The sequence below is a fragment of the Elephas maximus genome, chromosome 13 (assembly GCF_024166365.1).
Source record: "Elephas maximus indicus isolate mEleMax1 chromosome 13, mEleMax1 primary haplotype, whole genome shotgun sequence".
Classification (NCBI taxonomy): domain Eukaryota; kingdom Metazoa; phylum Chordata; class Mammalia; order Proboscidea; family Elephantidae; genus Elephas; species Elephas maximus.
Window position 1 is genome coordinate 55,997,069 of NC_064831.1, and position 22,024 is coordinate 56,019,092.

A 22,024-nucleotide genomic window follows, 5' to 3' on the forward strand; every position below is an offset into this window, starting at 1 on the left:
CAAGGGCCTCCTACTGGGAAACTCCAGACTCCCTTCCCTCCACTCCAGCTCCTCTGACAGCTGGGAAAGAGGAGCTACACAGAAAGAGTGGCCAAAGCTGCAGGGCTGTGTATGGGGCTGATGGCCAAAGATTGCATATGGGCCTCAAGGCACCTTGCATGAAACACTCCCTGTTTGATAGGCAGGGAGGCTGAGAGCCCCTGAAGGAATGACCCTGACAGAGGTTGCCCGTGGGGCTGTACAGCGTCTACGTTGTTGCGGTGGGGTTCGTGCTGCAGTGCCACCATATGCGTGGTCTGTGGGCTGGTGGACATTCTCAGAGGGATGATAGACAGGGAGGAGAGGATTCCTAGAGCTCTAGAGCAGAGGCCTGCAGTATGAAAGCTGTGCTCCTGGCCCATGTTACAGAAAGCTGGGAGCCCTGGGGTTGTCCTTCAAGTGTGTGGGTGTGTGTGTGTGTGTACCTGTGCACAGATGGGTGTCCCTGCAGGACTCCTGTCAGTGAGGATACTGCTACAGCTGATGTTTGGGTTCTGTGCCCCTGGTGTTGGTTCAGGTGACAACATATGGTTATGGGTGATGTGTTAATGGCACGTGGTATGTCCAGATACAGGGACGCCGGGTGAGTACCTGAGTAATAGTGGTTACTCTGTAATGCGGCAGTTGTACACATTATGTTGGAAATGTTCTGCAGTGGTTGGTGAGAGGTGGTGTAGTATGTTGACTACATGTGATGTGTTAGCAATAACGTGGCAAACATGGCTATATGGAGTATATGGTTATGTGTGACAAGGAAGTGACACGTGATGATTACGTGACTTGGTAACCAGTTGGTTATGCATGGGGTGTATGTTACACTGAGTGGTGCTATAGGTTGGTTACAGGTGACGTTGACCAGTTACACGGCACATGTTGGCTCCATGTAATATGCTGGCTTCCTGTTACGTGCTTCACAGAATGTTTCCATGTACTGGGGACTGCGGGGCTGTGTTTATTGTGTTGGCAGTTGGCTCCACAGGACTCCCATGTTGGCAGTGCAGTTCCTTCCTGGGCAGAGGTGGGGGCTGGATGGGGTACAGTGGATGAGGGCTGAGGAGTCGGGGGCCCGGTACCTTGGTGGGGCTGTTCCTGTCCAGAGTGCTGGCCTGGCTGGTGGCAGGCCCCCCGCACGCCAGTGCGTGGTAGCTGGAATTGGAAAAGCACTGGGCATGGCTGCTACTTTGAGACAAATCTGGGAAGAGAACAAGGTGCCACATACCATCATACCCCTGTCCCTGGCATGAGATACCCCCAATGCTAACGCTTGGGCTGAGCAGCCTTGAGGGTACCCTGCAAAGACAGCTAGCCTTCCCCCCAACCCAAGCCCCCAATACCCCCTACCCTCCAGAAATCAGAGTTGTTCCTTCCCTCCTGCCCTCCTCCTGCAGCCTGCAGAATGGAGGGTGGGCTTGCCAGTGTGGAGGGTGGTACCCACAGCTGGAGTGTGAACAAGGAGTACTGGCTTTGATAGCCTCAGATGTCCAAGTCTCTACTCAGGGCTAGACTGACCCTCCCCTGCTTCCCCACCCCTCAGGGTCAGATCCCAGCAGTGAGTCCATACAGAGAACCCCCACTCCTCTTGGCCCTGGGACACAGACCCCAGCCCTCCCGAGGATTCCAGGATCTCTCCACAAGGCTGGGAAATTCCAGAGGAATAGCATGGGAAAACCCAGCCGCCTTGACCTTGCTCATTGTTCAGTCATAGAAGAAAACCCCCAAATCTCTGTGGGCTTGGGATTTCATCAGAGGATGCTTTGGCTGAACCCCAGGGGGCATGTACGCCAGGAGCTCTTTGAAGGCAGGGTGTGTACCTGGACTACCACCGTGTATCCTGCAGTGCCTGTCATGGAGCTGGGCACATGATAGGCAACACTTAGGAGGAATGGGCCAAACTGATCTGGGCTTTCTAAGCACAAGGTGCAGGAGGCTGCAAGTCAGCCATGAGCCAGCTGGAGAGACTGTCATCCTTGTGCTTGCCCAGGCAGACCCAGCCTTCTGTGATGTGTCTCTGCTGGTGTGGGGCTGAAAGGGAGCAGGGCTATGGGCAGTTTCAGAGCATTTGGACCCTACTGTTCAGCTAAATATGAAGCAAAAAGCTTTTCTTACTTTCAAGGCAGCAGTCCCATTTCAGGGGAAAGGAAGTGCCCAGGCCAGCAGCCCCACCCCGACCCCACTCAGACTCCCAGATAGAATGCCCACTGGAGTTGTTACCACATTTATGGACAGACGGGTGCTGATAGGCCTGGCCAGAGGGACACTGCCCAAACTTTCAAGCCTCACCCCAAGTCTGGTATCACCCCCGCCCACTGTACTAATAGGTTCCTCCTAACTCAGAGAATGGTTTGTGTCTGGGAATTGGGAAGCTCTGGGTTGCCCTGAGGCCTTCAGCAGAAAAGCAAAAATGGAACAGGGCCTGGACACAGGGTCCCAAGGTCTTGCGCCCTGAGGTGGCATAGGGATCAGGCTGGGAAGGGGTTCTTCTGGAGCAATTTAGGAATGTTACTGCTTAATGAAGGTGCCCCTGGGGCCAAAACCTGCTGGGGAGGATGGGGAAGCTGTGGAGAAATGGAAGGAGGCTCCCAACAACAGTTGCTCAGAGCTGGGGACCCAGGAAATGACACTGTCATGAATCCCATCTACCTTTCTCAAGCAGGCTTCTGCTCACCACCCCCATTGTCTCTCCAGGGGTCTGGGCACCTAACCCCAGCAGCCAACCCTGCAGGCGCTACCACCCACCTTCAACCATAAACCAAGGTGTCCCCAAGGATCCTGTGTGGCCCCTCATGGGCTGAGGGGTCGGGGAGAGGGTTGTGCTGGGGGAAGAGCCCTTACCTGAGAGGGAGTAGTCGGTGCTGCTCATCCTCATGGCAGGTGTGTAAGAGACGCGGGGAGCCAGGTCACGGCCCTTCTCTTTCTGCCGCCGCCGGCGCCAGGCGAACAGGCCCAGCAGCACCACAATGAGGAACAACAGCAGGACGATGCCTGTGACAGCACCCACTGAGTGCCGCTCTGCACCCAGTGCTGGACTGATCTTGGTGTAGGGATTCAGCTCCTCCATCATGAGGGCAGCTGCGGGTGGAGGGAGGGCCTGAGCCTGGGCCAGCCTTGCTTGCTCTTCAGAGCCCCTCAGCCTGGAGCCCAGACTTCTCTAGCTTTAGGAGACTAGGTTCTGGTCTTGGCCCTGTTCTTCAATCCCTGTGTGACCCTGACCCATGCTATGCCAGGGATTCCTCAACTGCCTAGAGGGGAGGGAGTCCCAGGGTCACGGTGAGGAGCAAATGTGGAACGAAATAATGAGTGTTTATTTAGTGTTTTACTCTGTTCTACTAATGAGTTACAGGTTTTTTTAAAAAAAAAACCCATTGCCGTTGAGTCAATTCCGACTCATAGTGACCTTATAGGACAGAGCAGAACTGCCCCATAGAGTTTCCAAGGAGCTCCTGGTGGATTCAAACTGCTGACCTTTTGGTTAGCAGCCACAGCACTTAACCACTACATCACCAGGGTTTCTGAGTTACAGGTACTATCTCGTTTAATCTTCCCAGCAACCCTATGAAATAAACCAAAAAGCCAAACCTGCTGCCGTCGAGTCAATTCTGACTCATGGCAACCCTATAGGACAGAGTAGAACTGCCCCATAGAGTTTCCAAGGAGCGCCTGGTGGATTCGAACTGCTAACATTTAGGTTTGCAGCCGTAGCTCTTAACCACTATGCCACCAGGTTTCCAGCCCTATGAAATAGGGACTGCTTAATTGTTTCCCTGTCACAGATGAAGAAAGAGTCGCTGAAAGGTTAGGTAACTTGCCCAAGATCACACACTAATTGGCAGAGTTGGGTTTCTCAGGAGTTAGGAAGACTTGGACTCAGCTCTTCTCCCTGTTTTCCAGCTGCGTGACTCTGAGAGAGTTCTGGAACATGGGGGGATAATCCCACTGGCCCTGGGGGGTTGTGAGCACCAAAAGATAGACTGGCAGGAAAGATGCTGGAAGCATGAGCGCTGTGCCACTGTAGCCAGATGATGGCCAGCAAACCCCGTCTTGGTTCTGTGCATGTGGGTGAATCCCCCCAAGCAGATGCAGCAGCCCAGCGGCTAGGCCTCTCCTGGGCCGTCAGCTTTGCTGCTCAGGGTGAACAGAGCCGGCCAGCGAGGTAAATACGCCGCACTATCGCTCTCATTGACACCTCCTCAGAGCGCGATGGAAATGTCTTTTGGCTCCTCTTCTGTAATGAGCCCATTCCCATCCCTCATCTCATGAGGACCAACAACCATATAATCTCTTACATGCTGCAGCACTTTCAGAGGGCTTTTATGTCCCCGGGTGCCAGGCACTGTGCTGCATCCTTTACTCATCCTGGATCCTCACACTGTACAATGAAGTGTCTGACTGGAGAGCAGGGCCAAGGCTGGCCCTCAGAGGAAGGAGCCTTGCCCCAAGCGAAAGTCAAGGATGAATCTCCTCTTCCCATTTTGCATGTGACCTACCCAAGGACACCTAAAAGGTAGTAGCAGATCCAGAACTTGCAGACCTTCCCACTTGGTCTGGTGGATACCTTGCTTGGCTCACAGGAAACTTGCCAATGATGAGCATGGGAAGCCATTACCTAAAAGGCTGCCTGCTCTGTTTTCCCCTCTAGCATGTGCAGCCTCGGCCTGCACCTTTGCAGCCCACCCAACTCCCCTCTCCTTCCAAACGTGAATAAAGGGAAATCACACCATCCTTATGAAATCAAGTTGTTCCAAATTGGAATCCTCTCTAGAGCCTTCATGGGGTTCCTTCCTTCCTAAAGACAACCTATCCGTAGCCCCCTGCCTGGGTACTCTGCCACCTGTGCATTACCTTGGTCACACCTGATGCCTTTGAATCCAGGGCTGCAGTAACAGGTGCCAGTGACGTGGTCACAGGTGGCATTGTTCATGCACTCACATAGCTGCTGACACCCGTAGCCAAAGGTTCCTGGGGCACACCCTGTATGGCACCAAGAGTTAAGGTGGACAGTGGGCCACCCTCACTGTCCACCACCAACAGTGATGGGGAACCCACCACCCATCCTGTTCCGTATGTGGAGAGCTGGAATGATTAGCTAGCTCTTCCTCACACCCAGGGAAGCCTACTGTCCTGTAGTGCCCACTGTGCTGTGGTTCCATGTTGGGGGGTGGACAGAGCACATGCAGCCCTGAATGCGAACAGAGGGGAAGGGCCAGGACCCACCTCCTGCTGCTTCCTCTTCACTCCCCACATCACTTTACACGGCAGCCATGTGCCAGGCCCTGAGCTGGGTGCCACAGGAACTTCAAAGAAGCATCAAATAAGGTCCTCCCTCTCCCCATTCCCTCCTCACCCCCAGGCCTCTGCTCTGCCCTGGACCCACCTCCCCCGGCCCCCACCCCAACTGGAGGAAAAAAGAAACTCTTCAAATACCAACATACGCATTTTTCAACCTCTTTCCCCTGCCAGGGGGCTGAGGCCCAGCACCACCCCCAGGGGCAGGGGTCGGGGCAGCTTACTCTGCTCGCAGTGCCGGCCAGTGAAGCCTGTGCGGCAGGTACACTGGCCGCTGATGTGGTCACAGCTGGCGCCATTCTGACACTGGCACACGCGCCCACAGTCCTTCCCGTAAAACGCCGCTGGGCAGCCTGGGGAAACAGGACCCCTAGTCACGTGGTGCTGCAGGGTGGCAGCAACCGCAGAGGGGCAGCTGGGACTAGATGTCTTTGTGCCCCCTCCTCAGCACAGGATGAAAAGGACTAGTGAGATGCTGCCCTGGAGCCTCTCCTTGATCCGACCCTCCTGGTGCTGAAGGAGTGGGGCCGGGGAGATTCTTAAGGCAAAGGGACCTTGAGATCAGAGGCCGGGCCTGGGGATCAGAGGTCAGGCTGAGGTCTCCTCGCTGTGCGTCCACAGGCTGCTCCTCCCAACTTGGCCCCACTGTCCAAGAGGGGTCCGCACTGAGTGATGGTGGGGTACGCTAATGCCTGGACCGTCCAGGGCTTAGAGTCTGTCAGCTCCTGGAACCCAGCCAGGCCCTGGGGCTGCCCTGCAGAGCTCCCAGTTCTGGGGGTGGGGGCTCCCCTTCCCTCCCTTGGTTGCAGGCAGGGCAATGCCCACAGCAGCCAGCAGGCCGCAGCACGGGATTCTGGCGGTGGGGTGGCCGGGAGGCGGGGCTTACGCTGCGTGCAGAAGAGTCCAGTCCAGCCAGGTGTGCAGTGGCAGGCCCCGTCCTCGGCGCTGCAGCTCGCCCCGTTGTGGCAGCTGCATGTGTGGAAGCAGGCGGGGCCCCAGAACCCGGGTGGGCAGGCTGGAAGTGAGGAGACCGAGGGTGAGGGCAGAGGGGACAAACAAAGGGGGGGGGGGGGAGTGCATGTCAGACCCAGGATGCCAGGATGGACCAGGTGGCATTCCTTGACTTTCAGGGGCTTGGCACACTGTTCCCAGAATTTCTCCAGCCACCGCTTTCCCAGGCCACTCAGGATTCTCACTAGGCCCAGGCTTTCTGCCTGCCCCCCAGGTCTTTGGTGACTAGCTGCACTGCTCTGAGGGCTCTGGAACCTCACTTCCTGGGTGGCTAACTCTGGGACTTGGAGTGCTTGGCCGTGTGTGGTAAACTGTGTAAACACTGTGGTTGACGGTATGTTTACAGTCTGCGCTAACCTCCCGTGATGGTGGGGACTTCCGTGAGATCCCTGAGGATGGCGCTCCTTTCTCCCCGTCAGACTGTAAGGAAGAGGCTGTGTCTCCCCATCAGAATGGAGATTCCTCAGGCCATCTAACTGGGACCTCCCTAGGGGCACTGCTGGGTCTCACCCATCAGGCAAGGAGCTCCATAGGGCAGAGGCTGTTATCTCCCTCCTCAGACTGGGGGCCCCATGGAAGGGGCTGTTGCCTCCCCCCTCAGATTGGGGGCACCTTACCTGAACATGCCCTGTCGAGGCTTATGATGCCCAGGACATCATTCACAGGGGCCACCCTGAGGGTACCCTCTCCCCTCCTCAGTGACTGCCCTGGCCTCACTCCCACCCAGACTCCAGCATGCCAGTCCCTTCTCCTCCTCCCCATCCATGCTCAGGGGTTGCTCCTTGCTTGGTGCTAATGGAGTATTCATTCTCAGTATTAATAACATTAATGATACAATCAACAATGTCACTACCTTTAATACCAGCAGTTAATAATGCTAATGATCAATCCTAATAACTAATAATATTAGTCAAAGAGCTAAGTGGAACTCAGGTAGACATTCCACTCTGCAGAGGACTTCAGTCCTGGGAGTCGGAGGTGCCAGGGGTAGAGATTCTGGGCAAGGAAGGGGGGTATTTCCAGTTGGTAGCTGCTTACCCTGTGAGCAGTCCTTGCCGATCCATCCAGGGAAGCACTGGCAGGAGCCGTCAATGGGGCTGCAGGTCCCGTTGTTGGCACAGGAGCAGAGCTGGGCACAGTCCTGCCCAAAGTGCCCTCCACCACACACTGTGGGCATAGGGCAGCCTGGCACCTGCCCTCCCACCTATGCTCCCCGGACCCCCACCCACTGCTGCACCCCTAGAAGTGCCCAGGCCACAGCCATGACCACCCTTGGGGCCATGGATCTGGGTAGGGACTGCCCACCTCAGCATCCCCATCACCCTTCTCAGTTGTCCCTTTTGTGCCGACACTGTGGGAGGCTGTACTATGATCCCCTTTGACAGAGGAACACACTGAGATCCAGAGAGGTAGGATCACTTGACTTAGGTCTCACAGACAAGAAGTGGTGAGGCTGGGAATCACAAGTCTGGATCCTCAGTCCAGTGCTTCCTGCACTGCCCAGCAGCCTCTCCGCTTTCCATTCCCACACTTTTGCCAGCATCACTGATTCTATAGCTGGAGGGTGGGGAGTTCACAGCTGGAAGGAGAGGGACGAATGCAGAGTGACATGTCTGTCATTTGGCTGCTGGAGGACCAGCACTGGAGTTTGCCTCTGTCCAGTTCTTTCCTTGTCTCTCCAAATCCTACCTGTTCCTCAGCTCAGCCCCTTCCCCTCCAGGGTCACAAGGTCCTCTCCTCCCCTGGGCTCCCTCGGTCACTTATGGGATTCTGGTCTCAGCCCTCCTGGAAGAGTCGCTCCCTGGTCTCTGAAGGAAGGACTGGTTCTCTCAACCAAGTTGCGAGCTGCTTTAGGACTACGTCTGAGTGTTGAGTACCGAGATCCTTTAGGACTATCATTGTTGGGTGTTGTGGAGTTGATTCTGACTCATGGTGACCATATAGAACAGAGTAGAACTGACCCATAGGGTTTCCTAGGCTGTGATCTTTGCTGGAACAGATCGCCAGGTCTTTTCTCCCTCAGAGTGGCTAGTGGGTTCGAACCACCAACCTTTTGGTTAGCAGCCAAGTGCTAAACCACTGCACCACCAGGGCTCCTTCCTTTAGGACTAGGCATGAGTGTTGAGAACCTACCTCTTGCTTCTCCCTGCAATTCATCTTCCACTTGCTTCTTACAGTTTGAGCTTCTAAAGCACAGCTCTCCTCATGGCACTCCCATGCTCTACTCAAACCATCTCAGTGGCTCCCCACTGTCCCAGAATAAAGCCTGCATCCTAGAGGTTAGTGCTTAACCTTCCCAGCCTGGGTCATCCTCCACTACCCCTCTCCCCCAGACCCATGAGCACTGGACCACTCACCACTTTCCAGATGCACCCCGTGCTTTCTTCCTCTCTGGCACTGCTCCAGCTGTTCTCTCCCAGAATTCCCCTCACCCACATGCTCAGCTGTGGAAATCCTACCCGGCCTACAAGACTGATCTTAAAAGCCACCTCCCCCATGATCCTTCTGTAGTAGCCTCCTAGTTGTCCTTCAGTGTTAATTCTCCTTTTCCTCAGACACAGAATCCCAATTTTTAGCTGGACTTACGGCCACCTGGGATAATGACTTCATTTCCTGGGCTCCTGCACAGCCGGGTATGGCCATATGACTACATTCCGGTCAATGGTAAGTAGAAACGTGTGTCCTTGTTTGCCCCTTTCTCTTTCTTGTTGGCTGAACTGTGGATAAGATGGCTGGAGCTCAAGCAGCCATCTCTCATCAGAGATCAAAGCCATGTGTCTGAGTGCCCAGCACAGTGCCTGACATATGACACACACTCAGGAAATGTTCCAAACTGCCCAAAATAGTCCCCAGGAGCAGCAACCTTCCAAAATGATGCTGATTCCTTCAAGTTTCTCTTAGTACAACACACTCCCCTCAAAGCCCAGTACTAGTCAGCCCTGCATGCCCAAGAGAGGCATCTTTGCATCCTTGCTATTGGGGAGAACTCCTTGAATCTCTGAGGCCTTCAGCTGGCAGAGCCATGTAGAGGATCATGGGAAGGCACTGATTCTTGAAAAGAATTTACCCCACACTGCCTCATATCTTCGACCCCCTCCCAGCAGGCGGTGGGCGCTCTTAGACTCCTGCACATGGTTAGTGGTTGAGCCAAATAAGAGTGCAGTGTACCAGGCTCTGCAGTCCAAAGCCTCCAGTTGGGGTCTTAGTTTTATTTCTGTATTCAACGAACACTTGTATGTCACTTATATATGCAACAAGCACTGTTCAAAAGGCTTCACAAATATTAGTCCACTTAACCTTGTAATCCTCTCATTACTGTATACTCTCCTTGTTATTAACTTATTATCACTCCCTGTTATTAGCTTTACAGGGCCCTGGTGGCGCAGTGCTGAAGAGCTTGGCTGTTAACCAAAAGGTTGGCGGTTCAAATCCACCAGCCGCTCCTTGGAAACCCTATGGGGAAGTTCTACTGTCTGATAGGGTTGCTATGAGTCAGAATTGACTCAGCAGCAACAAGTTTGGTTTTTGGTTTTATTAACTCTATAGGTGGGAAACTGAGGTACTGAGAGGTTATGTAATTTGCCCAAGGTCACAAAGCTTAGCAGTTCTGCCACTTACTGGCTAAGTACCTTTGAGCAAACCACACACCTCTCTCAGTCTCTGTTTCCTCAACTTTGAAATGGGAATGATGACCTCACCCACTGGCTTCGGACCACAGGTGATAGCTATCGGCAAGCTGGCTGATTAGAGGCCCTAAGCTCCCCCTGGCAAACACTTTAGCTCCCCCCAGGCAGGCCCAGGAGGATGACACAGTCCTTACCTGTTTGCAGCCTGGGCTCCAACTGCTTCAGCCCTGAAAGCAGGTGGCCTAGCATCCCCTCCCCTGCCTCTGGGGAGGTGCTTGGTTTAGGGACCCATCCCCCTGTCCTGGCCCTCTGTGGGGAGCCAGGTCTGCTCTGCATACCCCATAACCCCAAAGCCAACCCTGAGCTTCTCTAACAAGGTAGTCTTATCTTTGAAGTCTTCCTCACACAGGAGGCCAACAAATTCCCCCACAGAGCTGCTAATGCGATCACTCTAATACATTAATTGGTTGACTTCTTAGCTGAATCAAGAGTGAGGCAAAAAGAGGGGTGGCGGAGAGAAGGGGGTGGTTTGGTGAAAAGAAAACATCTGGTTATATTTAATCTATGTTTAATGATTCTGCATAAGCAGTATCTGTAATTTGTAACTCACTGGAAAACCAGTCATTAGAAAGTGTCAGTTCAATTTTTTACAAGGCTTGAGACTTAACCAGGGCAGTTGCCATTAATAGCAAACTGTATGAGATCTATATGTGGAAAATACTCATTAGGCCAGCGGGCGATAAATCAGACATCACAGGATCCGAGAGTTACCCCTTGGGCTGCTGAGGTCCTAACTGAGACCCACCCAGCCTATCTGTATTGACAGCTGGGTCTCTGATGTTTAGTAAGTAAACCTTGATGTGTCAGGTTACGATTAAACTGTCCTAGGAGGCCTGCAAGCAAATGAAACTCTCACATACGTCTCCCTGGGGCTCAAACTTCTCATGACCTCAAAGCATCATGGAGGAAACTTTCCACTCATACATATTAACAGCCCACACATGGGGAAGAATGGCCCCGCTCAGGGGTGATTATTCATCAACAGCATGGATTCCTTTGGGAGGTAGTAAGTTCTCAGTCAATGGAAGTATTTAAGGAGAGGCCAGATGAAATTCTTGTATAGATGACTTTGAAGGTGATTTTAGCTTCCTCTGTATAGTGCAGTGGTTAAGAGCTTGGCTGCTAACCAAAAGGTCAGCAGTTCAAATCCACTAGCCACTCCTTGGAAACCCTAGGGGGCAACTGAACTCTGTCCTATAAGGTCGCTATGAATCGGAATTGACTCAATGGCAATGGGTTGGGTTTGGTTTATATATACCAGTTGCCACAGAGTGGACTCTGACTCATGGCGACCCCATGTGTATCAGAATAGAACTGTGCTCCATGGCGTCTTCAGTGGCTGATTTTTCGGAAATAGATTATAGGCTTTTTTTCCAAGGTGCCTCTGGATGGACTCAAACCTCCAACCTTTAGGTGAGTAGCTGAGCCTTTTAACCATTTGCACCACCCAGGGACTTTGCTTTTAGCTCTATGTATCTTATTCTCAGAGCTTTTTGCTCCTTACAGGACAGAGTGCAAATTCTGCAACCTTGTGTTCAAAGCTGTTCCAAGGGCCCCAGCCTACCTTCTCAGCCCCTTTCCCATCCCCAGCCACCACATCCTTCAGCCATTCCCTACTGCTAGACAATAAATAGCATGGCCATGCCTCTGTGCTTTGCCCAGCCTGCTTCCTCTACCCCAATGCCTTTCTTCCTCTTCTACCTTTCAGATGAAGGCCCAGCTGAGTCCATAGCACCTTCCCCCAAATCCATATTGCCTCGGCCTAAGGAAGCCACAGATGGCAAATAAGCAGTGGGGTGCCGGAGCCAGCTCCTACCCACTTGCTGATTGTTAAATATTCAGGAATTTTGGCCAGTGGTTAAACCATTGGTAACTTGGAATTAGCCAGAATGGCAATATTTATATTATGGAAATTTGCAAATGCTACAAATCAGGGCTTCCCCACTCCCTACTACAAAGCTGGTTTAGCCACACACCAAATGCAAATAAGCTTGATGTCTCCTGTTGAGTGGTAGCAATGCCTGGAGATGGTGTTGAGAAGGATTCTGAGGTTGAGAAAGGAGAGGGTACCATGAGGGATTAGTGACGTTTGTCTAAGTTTGAGGCAGAAGGGCTGGGAAGTTGCCATCTCCAGCCAAAACCAGGACTTTCTCCTCCAAACTCCCAGTGTTTTTTGTCTTCACCACTTGGCCCAAATCACTTGGTGCCACTTCCTGCGTGGGTCTCTCCCATGCGTATCTCATTTTTCATCCATTTAGCATGGGCTTCGGAGTTAGAATTTCTCAGCTCTGCCACTTGCTAGCTGTGAGACCATGGACAAGTCATTTAACTTTCCTGAGCCTGTTTTTTGAATCGCATAATGGCTTGTCTCCCCCTACATGGTGCCCAATCCTCAGAAAGGTAGACCCAAGCCCTAACGGGGCGAGGAGCTCCTCTAAAAACAGTGTGATGGGAATCCTAAAGCCTTTCCCTTCCCTCCCAGGAGCCCTCACCTCCCTCATGCCTTCCCTGGAGCCATACCTTGGTTGCAGAGGGCTCCTGAGAACCCGGGGAGGCATTCACAGACACCGCTGACATGGTGGCAGGGCCCACTGCTGTGCACGCAGAGGGGGCATGGCTGGCCGCAGCCATGGCCGTAGAACCCAGGAGGGCAGACTGGGGGTGAAGGGAAGATGTGGTCAGTGGCCCAAAGGGCCCCACCCAGGCTGGCCACCCCTCAGGACCAGAGTGGGGATGAAGGAAGGCTCCTCAAAAGTGTGGGAGAGATACAATCTCCCTGCACTTTTGAGGGCCATCCTTTCTGCAGGGAGGAGCTGTGGTCTGATTGTCCACTGAGGAGCTGGCCTGGCCGTGAACTCAGGGACAGGACACCAGAGAGGGGGAGAGAGGGGACTAGAGTGAAGGAAGAACTGGGGCTGAGCCCAAGAGCGCAGCCTCTCTCAGGTGCACACTCATGACTAGGACTAGTTCCAACTGGGAAGGGGTGGGGAGAATGTGCCATCAGAGGTCTGCAGGGTGGGGGGCACAGCCTTACTTCTCTGGCATAAGGGTCCCCGGAAGCCAGGGGCACACTCGCAGCTCCCATCCTCTGGGGAGCAGGAGCCGCCGTTCTCGCAGATGCAGGAGATGGAGCAGTTGGGGCCCCAGTGACCAGGTGGACACGTACTGTCGCAGCGGATGCCTGGAGGCCAGAGGCAGACTCAGGTCAGTGAGCAGAGAGGCAAGGGAGGAGGGCTGATGGGAAGGGGGTAAGTACAATGCAGTATGATGAGACAGAGGCAAGCATAGGGCACCTGGGCATGTAGACGAGAAACCCCACTATGGCTTGGCAGGTCAGGGAGGGCTTCTAGGAAGAGATGATGTCCAAACTGAGTACCAAGGGACAAGGAGGAGTTGGCCAAAGAAAGCCATATGTGCAAAGGGCAGGAGGCAGGAGAGAGGATCATGCCTTGAAAGAAGTTTTTTAAAAGTTTGGTGTGGTTGAAGCACAGTGCAAGTGGGGTGGCAAGAGGCAAGATTGTGGGCATAAGAAGGGACCAAATCAAGAAGGCCTTTGATATCTTAGCTGGGAGAAGCCAACTACAGGACAAGTGCGGGGTGCTGCACAGGCCGGGAGTGACCTACGCCCACCCTTGACAGCCAAGGAGCTACAGGTTCTCACTGGGTCCCACCCAAACAGCCCGGGGTAGGGAGGGCAATTTTCAGGGACCCAGAGAGTAGGCGGGGTCTCTCATCTCAGTGCATTTCAGATTGTCTTCACTGGCCCTCATTGCCACGTGGGTTTTCTATCATACATGCCCACATACGTACAATAGAAACCAACGCTTTGCAAAATGACATTTACCATTGTGTGTGTGATGCCCTCTGATGTTTTTCATGCACTATAATGTTTTCAATTTTGTTTAAAAAAAAAAAAATGCTATTTGTGACCCAGCAAATTGATTTAATGACCCTCAGTTTGACAAACAGAGGCCAATAGGGGAACAGGTAGAATTTCTCAACGAGAAAGAAAAGCAGGAAAAAAAAAAAAAAAGACAAAACCATAGTCTTTTGGAGCTCAGGAGGAGGAAATGTGTTGGGGTGATTACAGCCCAAAGGCTAAGAAGGGATTTAAAGAGGCCTGTTTTTTTTTTTTTTTTTTGAGGTGGGGTTTTCTCCCAGGCAGAAAGGCTTCCGGTCTGCCATGCGTTAGGTGAATGGAACACGTGGGCCCCAGGAGATCAGCTCAGTTTTGGAAGGAGAATATCAGAGGCTCAGAGAGGAGTAGCATTAGTTTAGAAATCACACCAGCCTTGTTATACTGACAGGGATTGTGAGAAAGAAAGAAAGGGGAGGGAAGACCCTGGGACCCAGTGAACAGAGCCAGCCCTACCAGCAGAAGGGGAGCAGAGGGACCAATTTAGAGGCAGGCTAGGATCATACCACAAGCCCACCCGGGCCAGCGGGGAAGGGGAGGGAGGGTGGAGCAGCTGGGGAGAGGTGGAGAGGGTGGGGGTGCACCAGACTTATCTGTCCTTCAGTCCTGCCAACCCCGCCCACCAATGCTGCACTGGACCCAAGTGCCTCCTTCCCTGAGACATCTCAACTTTGCAGCAGGGTAGGGGGCTTCAGATGCCATTCTCTGGGTGGATAGGAAGGGGCATCCCCCCAGGGTATGGGATCCTTTCCCAGGGGAACCTGGCAGCCACATTTTCCCCTTGGAAGGCGATCTTTCCCGTGGGCTTTCAGGTTCACAAGCAGTGAGCCCTGGACAAGCAGCCTGGAAGGGGTCCCAGGGAAGGGCAAGCCACACAGCTGTTCTCAGCTCTGGATACATCCTCCAGTTTTCATGATCTGCCCCAAGGAGCTCTTTTGCCTGTAGCTGTTGAGAACCCCAGGACTGCTGTTCCTTGGGAGGTACGGTGGACTAAGGCGGAGCTTCGCTGTCCGAGAAGGGGCCTTTAAGCCCACCTTTCCATCAAATGCTGGTGTAGGCTGACCCAGGCACGGGGATCCCACTGATACACTGCTCCTTTAACAACTAGATGTGATTAATAAAATGCACATAAAAGCATCACTGAACTCGCGGCTATGTGTTGCTGTTGTGTCTTCCCCAGTCAATGGATGTTAAAGAGGCACAGAGAGCTGGTTTAGCAGAGCTCTCAGACTTCGCTCCTGTCAGCTGCAGCAGCTTCATGGCCAGGAGTGGCCCATCCTCTCTAGGCCCCCAGCTCCCCAGGGGCCCTGGTGTTGCCAGTCAACGGGTGGGGCTTCCACTTATTCATGCTGTCTTATGTCTGAGTCCATAAGTACAGCTACTGTCATGAATGGGATCCTGAAACTGTTTTCATGTCAAAAAGGTGGTCGCCTTGGAGCTGAGAACCACAGGTGTGAGGCTTTCTGCTGAGACAGCAGGTGGCTGCCAGGCTTTGCTGGGCTCCGGGGTTTGGCAGTGTTATATTCTGGGCCTGGTTCTGTGGCAGTGGGCTCGTGTTTGAGGTTCTTACGTGCCCTAAGAGCTCCCTGGAACTTAAGACATTGGGACCTAAGCGAGGAGAGGGGTCAGGGGTTTTCTTGTGTGGGGCGTGTGCTGGACTGGACTGTCTCAGTTTTAAAGGGGACAGGCTGGCCCTGGGGGGAAGCTCCCCAAGTATAGCTCCTAAAGAAGGAGCATGGTTTCATCAGATGCCTTTTCCAGGCCCCAGTTTTTCCCATAGTTGGATGGGGATAATAATCTCCCTTAGAGGTCCCTTCCCTTCGTGCCCCTAGAGAATCCCCCTGCTTTATTTTCAGGACCCCCCACCCCCCCACATCTATACTGGCAGATAAAGCTAGGTTAAGGATCCGTATATTGTGACCAAGTTCACGCCTTTTCCACCAGACCTAAGATCCAACTGGAGGTGGGAGTGTGGAGAGGGAAAGAAGTAAAGACCAAAAGAAGAAAGCAAAGGAGGGAAGGAAAAGGGGGAGGAGGGAGACAAGAAACAGAAGGAAGGAGAGAAAAGAAACAGGGATAGGGGGATGTAGCTGAGGTTACAGGAACGTTCTCTGTAAAGCCCACTTTAAAGTTAATTAGACACTGATTTCATTGTATTTCTAGCGATTAATTTACTGATGCTGTAAATTAATTACTGATGCTGTTATGTCCTGTGCTTTGGAGCCAACAAAGTTGTCCAAAACCACATGATTTACAGAGTCAGAACGTGCTGGAAGCCAGCCTGTACCCCTCCTGTCCAAGGAGCATCCAAGTCCCATCCCTTCCCTGATCCTTATTAAGGTGAGCCTGGGCTGGACTGAGGTCTGTTTGGAGAAGAGAAAGGGCCAGTCTTGCGTAGGCATCTGCCAAAGCTCTGGAAGGAAGAGCTGGCACAGTGCAAAAACCAGATGCTGTCAAGTCGACTGCGACCCTATGTGTGCAGAGTAGAACTGCACTCCATAGGATTTTTATGGGTGTGACCTTTCAGAAGCAGATCACCAGGCCTTCTTCTGAGGTTCCTCTGGGTGGGTTTGAACCGCCAGCCTTTCAGTTAATAGTCAAGTGCTTAATTGTTTGTGTGACCCAGGAACTTCACGATACAGTGCAAGAGGCCTCCAAAGTCGGGCTGTCCAGCCTTGAGCCTCTGGGAGTCCTCCCAGCTGGGGGGCAGCCCCAATCCTCCCCTCTAAGAAGCTTAACCGTGTCCCCAAGCCCTGGTTTCTGTGCCCTTGCTGGCACAGGGCCTACAGGAGCTCAGCACATCCCTCAGGTCCTTTTAGGGCCTTCCTTCTCCAGAAAGCCTTCCTGGATGTCTGCCCAGGGATTCAGGAATCTATGTGATAGTCAGTGGCACATAGCCTTGTCCCTACCTGTCTCCTGCATACAAGTCCTCTCACCTCTACCAACAATTTGAAGAAAAGGACCATGGCTCACTGACACTTCTGACCCTGCTTTTCTAGGTGCTCCTCAAGGTCAGGGATGCCACCTCGGTCACCTTTGCATCTCCAGTGCCCAGCACAGTGTTTGGCACACGGTAGGTGCTCAGAGACTGTTGCTGTTGGATTTTTGGCATTCACTGCTGGGCCAAGTATATCTGTTGCCCTCAAGTCTATTCTGACTCATAGCGACCCTACAGAACAGACTAGAACTGCCCCATAGGGTTTCCAAGGCTGTAAATCTTTACAGAAGCAGACTGCCACATCTTTCTCCTGCAGTGCAGCTAGTGGGTTCAAACCACAGACCTTTTGGTTAGCAGCCAACTGCTTAATGACTGCGCCCCTTGGGCTCCTTGGCCGAGTACATGGTAGCTGCCAAATAAAGACTTGGTGATTGCTGAGTCAGTAAATCCTGGTTGAATGAATAAATAGCTCCCCCTTAAAATGCAATCCTGTCCCTTTCACCTTGTTGACACTAATGTCTGGGACCTCAAGCAACTATTTCTCTCCTCTACAGCATGAAGAAGTTAGGGCAGATAATCTTAAAGGTCTCCTCCACTTAAAGGGGAAAAACCATATGTGGCTATAGGCCAACTTCCTTCAATTTATTTCATTAAGCATTTAATGGGTACCTACTGTATGCAGGGCAAGATGAATAAGACGTGAAGCCATGGCCCATGGCAGGGGTGGGGATAAGACACTCAAAACTTAGGGCAGAGCAAAACCCACATTGACTAAGGCATGATCAATGTGCCAGGGGCTGAGAAGTCAGGGCCAGTGGGGAGAACTCATGGAGCAGGAAGCTCAGTCCTGTATACCCCGCCTTCCTCTCCACCCCTCCTTAGTCCCCTTCTGCAAGACAAACTTCAGGATATCAATCACTTCTTTGAAATGACTTCAAGACCACGTTTGGGGAAATTAGCTTTAGAACAGCAGAGGCCTTGCTGAAAGGTTGTCCATCAAAGACAGAATTTTTAAGCACCAGATGTCATTAAAATCTTACCTGCTCACTTGAAATTAAGGTAAGAAAAAACTGAAATGGATTCCTGTTTGGCTCCAACTAAGAGTCTACGATGCCGGTGACAGGGTAGAGGGAGCCAGGCAGGGCAGGGAAACTGGTGAGAGACGCCACAAAGGAAGCAGTGCTCCTGGCCCTCGGCTGCTCAGAACATTCTGGTTGTAAACAGAGCCTGCACACTGACCTGGTGTCAACTATTTATCTGAGAACCTGCACTGCCAGAAACAGCTGTGTGCCCTTCTCCCCTCTCTGCCTTGTCATCTGCCACCTTGGGACTGGCTAGCAGGTTCCTTCACGTAAGATGTAATTATTAAGCACTTACTGTATTCATAGGAAGGAGCCCTGGTGGCACAGTGGATAAGTGCTTGGCTGCTAACTGAAAGGTCAGGGGTTTGAATCCACCAGCTGCTCTGCAGGAGAAAGGTGTGGCAGTCTGCTTCCATAAAGATTTACAGCCTCGGAAATCCTATGGGGCAGTTCTACTCTGTCCAATAGGGTCGCTATGAGTCAGAATCGACTTAAAGGCAATGGGTTTGGTTTTAGTTTTTTTGTATTTGTGGCTTATTTTTTGAGCACTCCCTATGTGCCAGGCACTGTTAGCACTTTAGAGGTATGAACTCATTTAAAATTCAAAATGACCCTGTAGTCATGAGGGTTATAATTACCTGAATTTTACCAAAGAGAACTCAGCCCTGAGAGGTTGAGGGACTTGCTTGGCTCTGTTCCTGACCTCTTAAACCACTGTGCCTTCTGCATCTCAGCGCGCTGCAGGCAGTGAACAAGGCAGGTGGAGTCCCTGTCTGCATGGTTACTCAAATCAGAGTTCAATGACAATTGTGGTAAGTGCTACAGAAGGAAAAGTGTAGGACATTTCGAGAATTAATAAAAGGGAGCTCTGAACATAGCCTGGGTGGAGGGTTGAGGGAGTGGCAGAGTAACGGGCACAGAGCCTTCCCCGAGGAGCACTGTTCCAGGTGGAACCTGATGGATGAGAAGGATTGATCAGGGACGAGAAGGGGAAAGAGTGATCCAGGCCGAGAGATGGCACATACAAAGACCAGGAGGCCAGAAGGTGGTTGGCTCCCTGAAGAACTGAACTTTGGGCTGGGTGGCTGGAGTGGAGTGAGTGACAGGGAGGGGGTTCTGGGTGAGGCGGAAGAGCTGGGCAGGGCCATGTCGTGTGGGGCTCTGGGCCATGGTAAGGATTTTGGATTTTATATAAGGGCCGTGGGAACCCATCGAGGGATCCTGAGCAGGGACTGATGTGAACAGGTCTGGGTTTTACAAAGTTTACTTTGGCTACCATGTGCAGAATGGATGTAGCTGGGCCTGGAGACAAACTAGGAGGCCGGGGCAGTGCCAGATGAGAGACACACAGTGCCCCAAGGTGGCAGCATCCCACCAAGGTGGCAGCATCCCACCAAGGTGGCAGCATCCCACCAAGGTGGCAGCATCCCACCAAGGTGGCAGCAGTGGGAGTGGGGTGGGGTGGTCAGATTCACCATGTATTTAGGAGGTAGACAAGACAGATATAAGGGACCAGGAGTCTAAGCCAGGGCTAAGCAGAAAGTTCCTTGCCCTGCCCCTAATATCCTCTGCAAATACAGAAGGAGCACCTATACCCACCACCTGCTAGGCTTTGTCTGATTTTTCATGGGTGTGTCCCTAGCCCCTAGAATGGATTCTCCACAGAATAGATGTTTGTTATGGATTGAATTGTGTCCCCCAAAATATGTGTTGTAAATCCTAACCCCTATACCTGTGGTTAAGGAGCCCTGGTGATGCAGTGGTTAAAGCGGTCAGCTGCTAACCAAAAGGTCAGTGGTTCGAACCCCCTAGCCACTCCGTGGGAGAAAGATGTGGCAATCTGCTTCTGTAAAGATTTACAGCCTTGGAAACCATATAGGGCAGTTCTACTCTGTCCTACAGGGTTGCTATGAGTCAGAATCAACTCGAGGGCAGTGAGTTTGTTTTTTTTTTTTTGGTTATAATACCATTTGGGAATGGGTTGTCTTTGTTATGTTTATGAGGCAGTATTAGTGTAGGGTGTATCTTGAGTCAATCTCTTTTGAGATGGAAAAGGAGCAGATGAAGGAAGCTGAGTTAGGGGAAGATAGATGAGATATCACATGAAGATCACCACGGAGCCAAGGAACAAGGACCTTCCCCCAGAGTCAGCAGAGAAAGAAAGTCTTCCCCTAGAGCCGGCACTCTGAATTCTGACTTCTAGCCTCCTTAACGGTGAGAAAATAAATTTCTGTTTGTTAAAGCTTATGGTATTTCTGTCACAGCAGCACTAGAGAGCTAAGTCAATGTTCAATAAATAGTTGTTTGCTTGAATTGAAGGGAATGAGGAAACAAGGCCCAGAGGGGATAAAGGGAAAGGCACATATTTTGGGAGCAGGAAGAATAGCTAGTGAAGGAGGAGGTGAAAGAGCAGTCCAGAGAGGTAGAAGACTGTTAAGAACCCAGTTTCACAGGGACCTGGGTGGTGGCGGGACCGAGGAGGTTACCTGTCCATCCGGCCAGGCAGCAGCAGTGGCCTGTGACAGGATCACAGCCGTCGGCGTGGCTGCAGTCACAGTGCTCACTGCAGTTCAGCCCAAATGTGCCGTCCTGTGGAGAGGAGGGGGAAGAGAGAAACCATCTGGCCTGGACCCCCAGAGGTTCACATACTTCTGCTGGATCTAGATGCCAAAACTGAGCCACAGCCTCCACAGAGACACAGAGTCTAGGGCTGGGGCAGAGTGGGTACACTCTGTGTAACTGAGGATCAACACAGTTATGAATTCTTTGGCTACATTAACAAGAGTATGAGGTTTAGAGGGAGGGAGGTGATAGTCCTGCCCTACTTCTGGACGGTCAAGCTTGGAGGGCTGTAATGACCATCAGCTAAAATGCAAATGAGAAAGCACTTTGCAAACCGTAACACATCACTCATATGTGAAGAGTGGCTATGATTTATTCTGTTTACTGGGGAAGATGTTTCAAACAACATGTGCTGCATGCCCATCAGGTATCAAGAGCCTTATATACATCGTGTCTCTTGATCCTCACAACAACCCTATGAGATGGCTCCATTCTATTCCCACTTTAAAGATGAGAAAACAGGGTGAGAGGTGAAATAACACGCCCAAGGCAGCAGAGGATGTAGCAAAGACTGGATTTGAACTCAGGACTGTAGGACTCCAAAGCCCTTGCTTATTCAAGGATATCACATCAGCTGGTTTACCTTATTTGTATCTTAGACTACGATCTGGTGATTAGATCTGGGTGGTCATTGGTAGATAGGGGTTTAGTCCCCTTTCAGCCCCAATATAAATTATAGACTGCTGGGACCAGAAGGAAGCTTAGACATTATTTGTGAAAGAATGGCATCTCTGATGGATTAGTGAGGGCTGCCCCTAAGCACTGTGCTTAGAAGGATTCTGAAGCTGTGTTTGAGCTCAGGTGAGTGCCAAAGTCAATAAATAACATTGACCATAGCAGTGAGGGGAAAGCGATGCCACGCACATCTACCAAGTGTTTTAGAAATGAGAAGGCTGAGGCTTGAATCCAAGTGTCCCACCATGCAGGCTTCTCTGTGCACCTCCATGGACAAAATGGCCACAGGTAAAGGGCACGAGGAGATGCTGGCCCACTCTGTCCCTCTCCGCTTCTGCTAGCATCTGCCCACTCTCTGGCCTTGGCACTCACTGGGCAGGGTAGGCTGCAGGTGTCTTGCAGCCAGCTGGGGACACAGGCGCTCACCGGCCAGTGCAGGCTGCGGGTGTCTCCCAGCCAGCCAGGCACACAGGCACTCACTGGGCAGAGTGGGCCGCAGGTGTCTCACAGCCAGTTGGGGGTACAGGCACTCACCGGGCAGGGCAGGCCACAGGTGTCTCCCAGCCAGCCGGGGGCGCAAGAGCAGGCGCCGTCCGCAGGACTGCAGGCTGCCCCGTTGGCACAGGTGCAGCTCTCGTTGCAGTTCAGGCCCCATGTCCCGCTGGGACATGGCAGGGTACATTCGAGACCCTGCCATCCTGTGGGGAGGGAAAGAGGCTGTCACCTCTCCATCCAGGGCCAGGGCAGCTTCCTGCCCACCTCCCCTGGCTCT

General features: G+C 52.4%; 1 protein-coding gene across 7 annotated transcripts in view; it reads right to left on the minus strand.

Moving 5' to 3' along the window:
• Positions 1-22,024, minus strand: part of MEGF11 (multiple EGF like domains 11) — a 404,509-nt gene that overhangs the window by 11,729 nt on the left and 370,756 nt on the right. For 6 of the 7 annotated variants that reach the window (XM_049905536.1, XM_049905530.1, XM_049905531.1 and 3 more), the window contains exons 12-21: positions 21,787-21,950; positions 20,442-20,544; positions 13,054-13,200; positions 12,540-12,674; positions 7,372-7,500; positions 6,209-6,337; positions 5,547-5,675; positions 4,879-5,007; positions 2,872-3,108; positions 1,113-1,231 (exon numbers count right to left, since the gene is read on the minus strand). In XM_049905536.1, the coding sequence (XP_049761493.1) occupies positions 1,113-1,231; positions 2,872-3,108; positions 4,879-5,007; positions 5,547-5,675; positions 6,209-6,337; positions 7,372-7,500; positions 12,540-12,674; positions 13,054-13,200; positions 20,442-20,544; positions 21,787-21,950 (1,421 nt within the window). The remainder of the gene's footprint in view (positions 1-1,112; positions 1,232-2,871; positions 3,109-4,878; positions 5,008-5,546; positions 5,676-6,208; positions 6,338-7,371; positions 7,501-12,539; positions 12,675-13,053; positions 13,201-20,441; positions 20,545-21,786; positions 21,951-22,024) is intronic. The other variant, XM_049905533.1, reaches the window with a different exon arrangement.